This window comes from Rhinolophus hipposideros, assembly GCF_964194185.1.
Source record: "Rhinolophus hipposideros genome assembly, chromosome: 8".
NCBI classification, from domain to species: Eukaryota; Metazoa; Chordata; class Mammalia; order Chiroptera; family Rhinolophidae; genus Rhinolophus; species Rhinolophus hipposideros.
The window spans coordinates 16,699,808-16,713,602 of NC_138054.1; the positions used below are offsets into that span (position 1 = coordinate 16,699,808).

At 47.3% G+C, this 13,795-nt stretch overlaps 1 protein-coding gene across 2 annotated transcripts in view; it reads right to left on the reverse strand.

The window, feature by feature from the left end:
* ATXN1 (ataxin 1) overlaps positions 1-13,795 on the reverse strand; it is a 288,719-nt gene that overhangs the window by 10,200 nt on the left and 264,724 nt on the right. For both annotated transcript variants that reach the window (XM_081057551.1, XM_081057552.1), the window contains exon 5: positions 10,788-12,846. In XM_081057551.1, coding sequence (XP_080913677.1) covers positions 10,788-12,686 — 1,899 coding nt within the window. In that variant the 5' untranslated portion in view covers positions 12,687-12,846. The remainder of the gene's footprint in view (positions 1-10,787; positions 12,847-13,795) is intronic.

Below are 13,795 nucleotides of genomic sequence, written 5' to 3' on the forward strand. Positions count from 1 at the left end.
TTATTCCAAAGGCTGTGATGTAGATGCAGGTGCTTCCCATTTTATACACCATACTGTTTTGGGGCCTGTGGAAAGCCCTTTACGACTCCCTCATCTCAAAACTCCAAAGATGGGTCTTAGAATTAAATACCGTGAGGTGGTCTGTAGCCTGAACAGCCTACCTAAATATTCATGAAAAAAGAAAAAGTGATGAGGGGAGAGAATATTTAAAATACGCACTAAAAGGAGCTGATAATAATGGAATTTATTTAACCTAAATAGATTTGGGAAAATCCATTCCATCACTTCAAAGGCCTGCCTTTGCTCCCTTCCTCTTAAATTCTGTCTTTGTCTCCCCTCAAAGGAGCTCTGCCATCCTGGGAAGAGATGTCATACTACACACCCTCAGGAGTGTCTATGCAAATTAGGAGCCAAAGATTATTGTAAGCAGTGTACTGGATAGCTCAGGCCAAATGTTATTTTTGTCCCCACTAATTATTTATCCTCAGATATTTTCCTCTTTCCTAATTATGTAGCCCGAATTATCTTAGATAATGCACAGTTTTTGGTCTGCACATATGTAAACTAAAATAAGTTTTTCCCTTTCTTTGGTGAAAGTTAAACTCTCACTGCACATGTCTCAGATAAGCACTCTAAAGTATTCATAACAAATCTGTTTTCAGTTTATAATTAGGTTTGTCAGAGACAAAATCATTCTTAAAGGTTAACTGATCATTAACAGTTAATGAAGGATTAAATTCCAAGAGGGGATTTTGCAGTGAGGCTCTGGATGGTTAAGTCTGTGTGCTTGAAAGTCCCTTGGAGGGGAGCCTTATCTACCTCACAACACATTGTCAATGCCAATGGGTACCGTTTTGGACATGAAACAACGCTGGTGGGATTTTGTGACATGATGTTACGTTAAGCTGGAAAAATAAGTCTGTGAATTCTTTTAATTTGAGACACATGTGGTCTCTCCTAAGGCTTTGAGAGCTCCCCAGTGTTATTGATCAAGTGTTCACACTCCAGGTTTTGCAGCTGTAATCAAGTTCAATAAGTAACATTGAGCACCTGCTAAGTGTTAGGGACTGTAGAAGGGTCCCTATTGTTTAAGACCCACTTCTTGACTCAATGGGGAGACAGAACATGCATGCAGAACAAGTAACTTCACAAGGGCACAGCTGGATACTGGCCACCATATTACTTGATGATGTCCGCTTGGCTATCTATTGGTAACTCAAATGTAATTGTATCCAAACCGGACCTGCTGATATGCCCCACCCACGGGCACCTCCGATGTTCTTATCATCTCCATGAATGGCACCCCATTCTCCCAGAGGTTCAGGTCAAGGGCCTGAGAATCACGTTTGTTAGGCAGGGGTGTCATGCAGGGTCTCAGCTCCCGCTCCCCACACAAGAACGGTGAGGCCAAAAAGGAACACCCACGGAGCCATAGATTCGGGAGTCATGTCACTATATTCTCGCTGGTGGCTGAGTTGGAGACACAGGAAGCAGGAGCCACACGATCTGCAACTTGCCATCCGCTTCCTGCCAACCAACCAACCCCACTTGCTAGCTGCAGCCCGCCGTGCTAACTGCAATCCGCGCTTGCTAGCTCAGCCACCATCTTCTTGCTAGCCCCCATTTGCTGCTAGCGTAGCCACGGCAATTATATTAGTGGCCAATGGCTCACTGGTTACAGCTGACGGCCAACTAGCCACAGCTGCTGGTCATCCAATCACAGTTGATGGCCATTTACTACCCAAGTGAGCACCTTTCCACATGAGGTCGAGAGCCTGGGAACTGCACTCCTGGCTGTCCCCACAACGCTTTACTTGGCTCTTTCTCTCATCCCACACTCATCCAAGTCACAAAGCCAATCCTAACGGTTCTCTCTTCCAAACATATCTAGAATGAGACCATTTTTCACTGCCTCTACCACCACAGTCCTGGCCAAGCCAGCTTCTCACTGGGAGAAAAAGCCTCCGTGAACAAGTCCCTTGTGGTCTGCATGCCACTCCCCACTCACCGCACTGCAATGACACAGGTCTTGTTGGTCCATTTACTCCACTTGCAACTCTGGGTCTGCATCCACTGCTCCCTAGATTTGGAATCCTTTCTGTCCTGTACACTGTCACCTCCTGTTCCTCTTCTCAGAGAGCTCCACTGATGACCCTGTTACAATACCACCCCCGTCCCTAGTTTCTCTACCCCCTCTATGCTGCTTTGTTTTGTCCCCATAGCACTTATCTTTTGATGCATTATTTTTTTGCTTATTTGTCTGTTGTACCTCTTCCCTAAACTTCCACGAGACTGTATGCTCCGTGAGGTCTTAGATATTATCTGTTTTGCTTATCCTTCTATCCCCAGAGTCTAGGATACTTCCTGGCATGTGACAGGTACTCAGCACAAATCTGAAAGAAGGACTAGTTCTGTGTTTGCTTTCCTTCTGTAAAAACACTGCAATGGCACAACTGGCCAACAGAGGTCAATGTTTAGATGCTGAGAGGCTCTGCCTGTCCTTGTTTCTTTTCCCCAGCTAAATTGGGCATGCAGTCCTCCCAGGGAGAGGAGCTGTGCCTTCCCCGGTCCGGCTCACCCCCAGCAGGCACCACCCTGGGCTGAGCAGCAGTGGCCTCACTCAGTATTCCCCTGGCAGACGCTGAGCTCATCATGACTCCTCTTCATTCTTGAGGTTCCCTTGTGCTATTTCAGCTGTGCTAATAATCATTAATTCATTTATGATCATGTGGGGAGTTCAAATGGTCTCTGATTAAACCCCAGTGAACATATATTCCTGGGGGCAGTACCATATCAAACCCAAGCATGTTATATAACTCCTGGCAGCTCAACATAGCCCATTTTTTCATCCCATAAATACATCCTTTTCCAAATACTTTAAGCGGTCTGTAGGATGAAATGTGAGCATGAATAGCCTGTGTCCTTATGTCAGCTTGAAGCCCGTCTGTCTTTCATCTCTGGATGCCTTGTAGCCAGTACCTCTCTTTTTCGGGGCAGATCACCTCTCCTCCTCCACTTTTCCCCGCCCTCTCCTGCTTCTGCAAACGCACCCACCTGCTCACCCCGGAGCCCATGAGAAATCTGCCTACCCCTCCCTCTCTCTACCCCCACAAACCAGCTCCTCTAAAACTGTCACCTCCAACTTCTATTCAGGACAGAGGAACAGTTAAGACAACACATCTGGGCTGATTCTTATTTATTCAGTGTCACTTTTCTAGTTTGGTTAATGACTGATTTTTGATCTTTCTTTGCTCTTCTGTGTGTAGGTTCAAAAAACCTCCTTTAACTACTTAGTCAGTAACTATTGTATCTAAACACTGTATGCATATACACATATTTACGCCGTTTGATTGTATATTTCAATCTTAGATTGGTGTTCTGTCTATATACACACATATGTACATATCACTAAAAACAAGATATAAAGAAACAAAACGTCTGTTGTTTAAATGTCTCCCATTTCCTTCACAAAAATCCTTGTTTTCACAAATGTGAAGGGCATCTGTTTGACAAAATATTTTTGCTTGATACTATCCCAACTGTACCATCTCTGTCTGTATCCGGGAGATATGACATTGCTCAGAAACTGGGTTTCAGTGACTACGAGGTCTGACAATGAAGTTCTCGAACTCATCCTAGAAAAAGTACTACATACCTCACGGCTGAATATCACTATGGTCACCTTCAAAATACTCCCCTTGGGAAGCTATGCCCTGACACCTGCGCCTAGTCCACCCTTCAAAGCAATTTTGGAACTCTTTTTCTGGAATGGCCATCAGAGCTGTTGTCGTATTACCCTTGGTGTCCTGAATGTCATCAAAATGTCTTCCTTTCAATATTTCCTTTATCTTTGGATAAAGAAAGAAGTCATTGGGGGCCAGATCAGGTGAGTCAGGAGGGTGTTCCAATACAGTGATTTGTTTACTGGCTAAAAACTCCCTCACAGACAGTGCCGTGTGAGCTGGTGCATTGTCGTGATGCAAGAGCCATGAATTGTTGGTGAAAAGTTCAGGTCGTTTAACTTTTTCATGCAGCCTTCTCAGCACTTCCAAATAGTAAACTTGGTTCCCTGTTTGTCCAGTTGGTACAAATTCATAATGAATAATCCCTCTGATATCAAAAAAGGTCAGCAACATCATTGCGACAAGTTCGCGAACTTAATTGTCAGACTGCGTACGTCTTACTTCCAGTGAAACTATTAAATTGGGAATACCTAACTTTGTGTGCAAGTGAAATTCTTGATCCTGTTTTACCTGTAGAGAAAAGCCAGTCTGCTTTCCTTGCAGGCCAGTTTACATGAGTATATTCTCAACACCAAGAACATCAGAAAACTCTGGAACGATGATTAAGGGGCTAAGCAAGACACCACTTACGCCAGTATTTAAGGATCATTAATAAAAACAGTCACAGCTCTTCGGCAGAGGCGAAGGATATCTGTGAGTGTTTTGATTAAGACATTTAATCATGTTCAAGTTAAGCCTGACTCAACCCTTGATGGAAGTGTTTTCAGGGTTCAGTAAAGCCCACATCCTACTGCAGAGATAATTCCAAATATAAATTCCCCAAATGACAAGTTGGGTTCTTCTCACACATTGTCCCAGAGCCTCCATTGTGGGGAGGCCTGGGTAGGACTTGCTCAACAGGCACCTGGGACAGCTCTCAGGCACACAGATTCCATTCCCATTTGCCCTCCTCCTTTCGGGTCTTACAATGTGTGCCTAAAGAACAACATTGTTCAGTGTTAAAGAGCTATCGAAACCACAGAAAGACATGGAGGAAACTTAAGTGACTATATTGCCAAGTGAAAGCAGCTTCCAGTCTGAACAGGCTATAGACTGTATGAGTCCAGCTATATGACACTCTGGAAAGGGCAGAAGTGTAGAGACGTAAAAAGATCAGTGCTTGCCAGGGCTTTGGGACGGGGTATAGGGTGGTGGGGAATACAAGTAGGTGAAGCATAAAGGATTTTTTTGGGTGGTGAACCTATTTTGTTTGATACTGTAATGCTGGACACATAACATTATACATTTGTCGAAACCCACACAATGTATAGGACAAATTTAGTTAATAACCATGTGCCATATTGGCTCATCAATTGTAACAAATATGTGACACAAATGCAAGATTTTAATAATGGGGGAAACTGTGTGTCTGGGAACTCTGTGTACTTCCTGCTCAGTTTTTTGGAAGACCTAAAGCTATGTTAAACAACAAAGTTTACTTTGAAAAAGCTGTAAGCAACAGTGGTCCAAGAAAACCTGCTTCAATAAAACATGTGAGGTCACCTTGTTAGGGGACTCGTATCACACAAAGGCTAAAGGAGAGTTATCTTCGTTTTTTTCTTTGGGAGGGGTACACACACACACACACACACACACACACACACACACACACACACCGTGGTCTGATACTGTTTCAGTGCTAGAGCTTTTCTGGCATTAGAACTGAGAATAGGATTCTCACCAACTGGACCACAGGCCCAGCGTCGGGCTTTGTGCGCAGAGCAGTCACCATCTCTTTTTTGATCCATTAGGATTCATTTCCACCAGGCCCTCCCTGCATGTGAAATGCTGGCACGTGGGTTTGCCTTGGCTGCTAAGGGACTATACAGGCTTCTGTGCCGCTTGCATGAGGGCTTTGGCTATTTTTAGGCAGCAGCTAATCCATTAAATGCATAATGCTGCCACTGACAACTCACAGAACACAGCGGTCAAATTAAAACACAGTGGAATGAAAGAAAAGCCATTGGTAAACGTGCAGGAAGCACATCATTATAACATGCGGTACAAGTGCATGCGCGCGCACCCACACACCAGGGCAGTCGGGAGGAGGAAATGGCACTGCATATGAAGCAGTCACCAAGGAGGTAAAGGGAAGCAGTCACCGAGGGAGGATCTGGGAAGCGACAGACAGCCCTACGAACATAAGGAGCTCGGCAGTTAGGAAAGAAGGAGTCCAAGAAAAGTGTCACCCAAGAGCACTTTACAAATAAAATTCACTAAAATTTTACTAAGCAAATTTTGTGTAGTTTTCAGAAAAGTTGAGGCCTGGGGAGCATGAGATAGAGGGATGGGGAGGCTGCTCACAGATAGAATATTGTTTGCCAGATGGAAGCCGAAGGCCCCCCAGGTGGGGCCATCCTGGGCAGGGCTCTCCCAGAGGTAGTCTCCACCAGAAGAGGAAAGAGACTGCGGACAGGCCTGTGAACCCGTCTCTGCGACCGTCCTCTTACTGATATGGAAGGCGGGACTACCAATCCATCCCTCCAGTTCAGCTCATGCTCAGAAAACCACAGCACGCACAGTATGGCTGCTCCTAGGCCATTCAGAGGAATGTGCCACAGGAATATAGGCAGGGTAAAAATGGCTGATTGCACTCATTGGAAAAGTTCAGCCTTCTTTCTAGGCTTTTCTAGACTGTCTCTCCTTCCATACGTTATTTTTAGAGCCTTTTATTTATTTTTCAGAAGCTAACTGTTTCCCTTCTCAGGGCCAAAGCCACCTAAGTGAAGCAGGGAAAGGAAACTAACATTGTCAAGGGCCTACTATGTGCTACATATTGTGTCGGTTCCTTTGAATGCATTTTAATTCTTACAACCCTGATAATTCTCACTATGTACGCAAGAACGGAAGGCTTAGACAGAACTTGCAGGATAAATTATTCATGCAGTGATTTGTAAATCACTTGCATAAGGACTCAGTGCTACCAAATGGTGGAGGATAGATATAGACTTAGGTCTTTTGGGCCCCGGTCCCGCATTTTCCTACCATCTAACCTGCTTCCCACCCAACTAGGTGATGTCCCATCTTCTTGTGGATCCTGCGTTCATGCTATTACCCAGGATCCCTTCTTGTACTTGCTACAGACATACAAACTTGGAGAATATGAAGTGGATTCCGTTTGGGAGTGAGGCCCAAGGAAGTGATTCTGCTATCTGTTGGACTCTCACCCAGAATCACCAAGGCTGAGAAGATGGCTGAGGGAAGTAGTGACTCTTTCCCTCCTAAGGTGGAATGTGCTGCCTGCCCTTCACCAGAAGAGAAAGAGACTGCAGAGTGGCCACAAAGAGGCTTTGTGTGAAGCAGTCAGAAGGGACTACACCTGGAACTCCCATTTGTTTCCCACAGCAGCTGGAGTGGGAGCACTGGGGTGCAGAGAAATGCTGCACTGGGTATGGCAAAGCCACGGGGATGGTGACGACCATGTGAAAGCATTTTTCTCTTACACAGCCTCGTCTGGAGCTTCAGCTGGAAACAACATTGGAGGCGTCTTTAGACAATAATAATTAGAGCTTCAGCTCCTTAAAAATAATCACCAAAATTAAAAATCAAAAACCAAAACAAAAACCCTCTTTTTTATACAGGCTGGCTTTAGTTCCCTCTCGGTCTCCGTGTGGATCGTCAGCATGTGGTCAGTGAAGGTTCCCTTTATGGCCCCTGCCGGGTTTTGGTAGCCAATGCTGGTAAATTTCACAAGGACTATTCTGCAAGGCAGGAATGAAAGCAGAAGATTACAAAACAAGGAGACCCAAGGTACTGCCAGGGATGAGTCATTTGCCTGTCTGGAGGTAAGGAAACGGCAGCTCTGAGAGGTAGAACAACTCGTCTAGCGGCAGACTGGAAGCCAGGCTCACGGCTTTCTCCACACCATGCTGCCTTCACCTGGAAGTCCACAGTAGGTTTTATGAGGTCAAGCTTCTCCGTGGTTCTTCTTTCATGTGGGCGTTATGCCCAGAGTCATAAAGCCATCTGTTGTGCCAAACCTAGCCCTTCTCCCACAATTTCCCTAATCAAATTTGTAATTTTGCTAATTAAGTTAAACAATTTGCACATTTCTAATCTCCCTGTGGGTGTGAGTGTTAGCGATTTCCAACTAGTAGAGAAGACATAGACTGATTCTTCAGGCCAGGGGAGAAAGCTCCTCTCAGGGACACAAATCACAGGAAGGCACTCCGTCCTTGGAACGTAAACTGAATCCAGATATTAATTCTCTCTCTCCCATCTCCTCTTCCCCTCTTGCTTTCTCTCTCTGATTCTCCACTGATTCTGTTCCTGTCACTTGTGGCAAACACAGCTGGTGGAGTATTTTCGCTACGATGATGTCTGCTTGTTTCTGATAGGCTTCTCGGTAAAGTGACAAATCATTGGTTGTGTCAGGGCCTTGCACTTTGTTCCTACCATAGCTGTCTCACCAGACTTTGCAGAAGCCCTTCCCAGCATGCAGCACGGCCACAAGGGGCCGCCCTGACAGGCCTGCAAACAGACTGTGACAAATATTCTACCTTCTAATTTGCACCTTGGCTGTCAGCAAAGAGACTAGTGGTCTGCCTACGGGAAGGAAATGAGACTTGGCCTGGAAGCCAATTTCTCTATCATTTAAGCGTTCATTCTGCAAAGTATCAAGCAGGGAAAACACACAGAGACGCTTCCTTTCTAAGACCTGTCAAGTCCATTTGAAACCTAAAGAGGCCTGTGAGCTCTGGTCTCAGAGGCTGTGAAGGCCTTGGAGATGCAGCCCACAGCTAGAGCTGCTCTTTATTCTCAAGTTGAAAGAGATGTTGGTAAGGAACCAGTAGCATTTCAAAAATCACACCTCTCTCCATGCCTAATTCTGGGTACACTAATGCTTTAAGGATTAAAAAAAGTACCATGAAAACCACATTTACTTTTCATTCTTGTTTATTTTCCATGCTTTGCCTGGGGTCTGTTAAAAGAAAACTTTGCTAAAGGGAACTTTTTTCCCCCCTTCCTACTAGGATCCACCCCAATCCATGTAGGGAGGCTAGAGCAAGCAGCAACTACAGATGGGTAATGAGTCCTAAATCCTGATGGCAATAAAAAAAAAAAAAAAATCCTGACTTTTGCTCTTTTTCTGAATCAGAACTTTGAAAAATCTTTCTTGGGCTTTACCAAAGACTCTAAACCTAGTGACATCTCACCATAAAAAATAAAAGTATTTGGGGCTAAGAGCTCTTGGCAATGGAAGCTCCCTGACGTTGAGCAAGATCCCACATCCGGTCAGTCACAGGAAGTTCTGGAAAAGACTGTGGAAAATTGGATTCCCCTCCGTCTCACTTGATCTTTAAAAATATACTTAAAACAATTCAAACTATTAACTAGTTGGTCTTTTTTTGTTTGTTTTATTTTCTGTGAATGTCCCAACTATCAGCTAAGCCACGATCCTTTTCAACTTGAAGGAGGCGCTGTTACCTCCGAATGTTTCAAAGTGTCTGGTGGAAATACTCTCAGAGAGTAGGGCTCCATAGCCAGGCAGGTTCCCAGCCTGAGGGACAAACCTGTCTGACTCAAGCAACCTGGGCAATGAAGTTGCTGTTTCATATAAATGGGCTGTGGAATAAATGTGTTCAAGAGATTCAAGAGACTGAAAAAGGGTGGATTGAAGGAGCCCAGGGAAATTAAGAGACTTAATCATAATTCCAGTTTTTAGCATGACTCAGTTGGGCTGCATCTGACCCTCGGGATTTCTATTTACCACAAGCCCAGGAGAGTACAATCCGATAGCCCTGACTTCTCGGATTGTATTAAGCATGCTTTTTATGTTCTGTGTTCTGACGCTCTGACATCTGGGGGCCTTGCTGACTCTGGAGGGACTGCCCCTCTCAGGCTTAGCTAATTCTTAGAGATAGCAACCAACTCTCCTGGGAGAGTGACCTTCATATGCAAACCACCCACCCACACTGCCAACCACCTCCTCTTAAAAGGCTCTCATACTCCAGGCCACTGTCCCCCCTGCCCTACTCACCTCATGGCAGGTACCAGACAACTAGGGACAGAGCCCACTGAAACTACTCTAACTAGCCAATCCTACACCTGCTTACCCTACCTCACTCATTCCTCCCCACAGAAACCACAATTAAGGTTCTTGCCCATGATTTCTCCTCACTCCCTCTTCCTCCTGACTGACCCTGGTGCTTCCCCGTGTCATCCTGCATGGTGTGTCCCCTCGTGTGATTTGTGAGTATAATAAACTATCGTGTTTCCCCAAAAATAAGACCCAGCCGGACCATCAGCTCTAATGTGTCTTTTGGAGCAAAAATTAGTGTAAGACCCAGTCTTATAATATAACATAATATAAAAATTAATATAAGACCCGGGTCTTATAATATAACATATAAGACCCAGTCTTATGTCAAAATAAGACCAGGTATGTAATGTAATGTAATGTAATGTAATATAATACTGGGTCTTATATTAATTTTTGCTCCAAAAGCCGCATTAGAGCTGATGGTCTGGCTAGGTCTTATTTTTGGGGAAACAGGGAATGTTTTCAATGGTTGTTGTCTCCTCATCTGTCCATCGTGCCATATCTAAATAATAATAAAACCTGAATTTTATAACACAGGTGTTGGTATGGGATGTGGTGGACCAGTACTGTCTTTTCCTGATGGGAAAAAAAAGAGCAGAATGGTTCTTTTTTAGAAGGACCTTAAACCCTGCAGCCTTTCTCAATCAGGTTCCCATCTGAACTACAGAACATAACTTAAGTGATGATTTTCTTAAATTGTCTTGAGTATGGTACCTGACTAGCCCCACTCTAGACGCAGAGAAGTTAGTTCACTACAAGTAGCAGGTGTCTTGGAGCATTGGGCTTACTTCTCTTAGAGAACATGGCTGGGAAAGCTTCGGAGTCTAGGCATAAATGAAAACCTTTAATTTTCCCCACAGCTCGGACGAGTCTGCTTCCTGGAAGAAGTTCATCTAGCCAGGAAATGATGAAGGCATAGTGTTGGGGTGTCCCCTCCCCTGTGTGACCTGGGAGAACATTACCTGTGCCCGGTGCTCCCCGACGGCGAACTGGATCACAGCGACGCCCGGGCTGTGGCTCTCCTCAATCCTCTCCACCGTGCTGGAGTCAATTTTCAGGTCATTGCTGATCTCTGCACTCTGGATGAAGTCTTCGGTTTTCAAGTCCTCCACCTTCTTCAGCTCCCCATTGGCCAATTGGATGATGGAGCCTTTCATGAAGTAGGGGGGCAGTGTGGGGGGGGCCACCGCTGGGGAGGCCACGGACTGCACCACGGGCAGGTGGATCTGGGCCTGCACCATGGCCGGGTAGGCGGCCTGGGTGACCAGGGCCTCTGGGCTGAAGTTCTCGCTCTTGGGAAGGGCGGTGGTGACGAACGTGTGAGGCACTGCTGCAAACTGGGGCGACGAGGTGACTATGGCAGAGGCTGCTCCCGACCCCTCCACGTCAGCACTGCCCACCGGGATGAGCAAGGGCTGGGTGCCCGGGATGACCAGGTGCTGGGGCAGGCTGCCCGCGTAGGTGATCGCTTGCTGCTGGCCGCTCAGGTACCCGATGACAGGCGGCTGAGTCCCCGTGTAGAAGGCCGTGGCTGGCAGCCCAACTGGGAGTGGCTCCGAAGCACTATGTGTGGTCTGAATGACAGTGTGGGGTGACAGCGTGGCAACAGAGGCGGCCTTCACGCCTTCGGGGCCCAGAGCCTGTTGGGGTGAGAGCGCGTAGGATCGGTGCCCGGGCTTCCCTAAATGCAGGCCACCTTTGTCGTTGAGGGTGGAGGGCGAGGCCTCGCGGTGCGTGACCTGCTGCACTTCCGAGTCAGCTGTGGGTGTGTTGCTGTTGGGCAGGACCATCACGGAGGCCCGGACTCCTGAGGACTCCCGACCGCCATAGTCGGCGGGGCCAGGGTGGACGACCACGTGCCGGGACTCGTACGGGTGAGGAGCTGTTTTGCTGCTGGCCTTCACCAGGCCCAGGTCTGCTGAGGTGGGAGGCCCGTACCTCCGGCCCTTCTCCATCTCCCCGTTCAGGATTTCCTTGGCCTGCATGGCCTGCTGCAGCCTGCTGCTCTCAGCTTTCTTGGTGGCCTCCCGAGTAACAAAGTGGCTGCCAGAGTCAGTGTATTGCACTACGACCTGAGGGGAAGGCCCCAGGGTGAGCGTGTGTGGGATCATCGTCTGGTGGGGGTGGAGGTGGACGGGGATGGCTGGCGGAGAGGCCGTGCGCCCGGCGTTCTGCGGAGAGCTGGCGATGTGGACGTACTGGTTCTGCTGGGTGGGTGGTGGGGACCCTGGCGCGATGAGCCCCGGAGTCCTGCCTAAGTGCTGCTGCTGCTGCTCAGCCTTGTGTCCTGAGGCTTGGCTCAGACTGCCCATGTTGGCCAGCAGAGTGGAATAGGCCTCCAGCTGGGAGCGCTGGGACGGAGTGGTGGCCCCTGCGGCAGAGGCCACTGCACTGGTGACTGGGCTGGCCGTTGGGGAGATGAGCTGTGAAGGGATGAATCCTGCGTAGGGCCCGCTGTACTGGGGGGACCCAATGAACTGGAAAGTGTGTGGCAGGTGAGCGTACTGCACAGGCGACACCGGAGTCCCTGACTGCGGGGGAGGGTACACCGTGGGCAGCGTGGTGGTCGCCGGGACAGACCTGGGTGCGCTGGGTGGGGAGTAGTCCAGCCCCGTGGACAGCGCTTTGTGTAAACCTATTCCCTGTTGTAAACCAAGCTCCACTGAAGTCCCCGCCGGGCCATGCCTCCCTCCCCCATGGCCTCGCGCACCAGGGTTGCCTGGGAGCCATGCCACGCCCTCTGCCCGGTGGTTGTCACTGGGCAGGACCGTGACCTTCTCCTCCGAAGGCCGGCTGGTGGCGGGGATCTCGCGCTTCTTGGGAGGCAGGCATTCGTTGCTCCGCTCTTGGTTGGATTTCATTTTTCGCCGTCCCCCTTCCACGGTGACTGTTTCACTGTCTGGCTGGTTCTGATTTTAGTCTGATAAATGGAAAGTCACATTTGATTTCTGTAGGGGATCCAGGCTCTTCATGAGGAATCATCTCCCCGTGGGTGCGATCCGCCAGCAGCAGCTCTGGAATCTGGGAAAAGGAAGAGGGTAGTGACAAGGGGAAAAGGTAAAGGAGGAGAAAGAGGAGGGAAAGGAAATCAAGATATCAGCAACAGAAAAGAACATCCTCAGCACGACTACAACTAGGCCTCTGGTTTCAATGTAAATTCCAGAAACCGATTCTAGTCCCAGCACTAAAGCAGGTAAAACACTGGCCGTGTTGGATAGCACATTAAGATTATTAAGACACTGAGCAAGTCAAAACTTAAAGCAGGTATCTTTTAATAAAGGTAACAACTCCCCTAAGACATGTTTCTCAATACCCTCTCGCCTTTTTTCTCTTTTCTTTTAGAGGCAGATAATGCGTTTAAGTTTCCGTTACAGAAATTCTGGTCCCATTCCTCACCTCATCATTACCTTGCTGGGAAATTCAATGAAGCACACAGGGAGATGACATCAGTGAACGTCATCAGTAGACCCTGCCCTCAAAACTAGGCCCTGGGGAGGAGCTGATTAAGCATGAAAGCACTGTACTGACTTTGCACATTATCTCTGAATCACTATCTTATCTATCAGAGCCACTGCTCAAAGATTTCACCTGACTCATCCTGACTCTACAATGATTCTCTTTCCTAACACATGCATGCACACACCCGTACACACGCACTCACACACACGTAACACACATAAAACATACACATGTCAACTCAGCAGAGGCAGCCAGAAATAATCCTGTTCTCTACAAGTTTCCAAAGAATTCCCAGTACAGCCACTCATATGGTAACAGAAAGAGAAGAAATCTGTGAGAGTTAAAAAATGAGTATGGTTACGGTTTTAAAAAAAGCAATAATCGGGCAGAGGCATTGAAGGTTCTTTTATGATGGATTACACATTTGTTTCATCCCTGCCTCTTCCTTCCTAAGAAGCTTTGATGTTTTTCCTTATAACGCCCCCCCCCATCCCTTTCTCCTGGGAAAGTG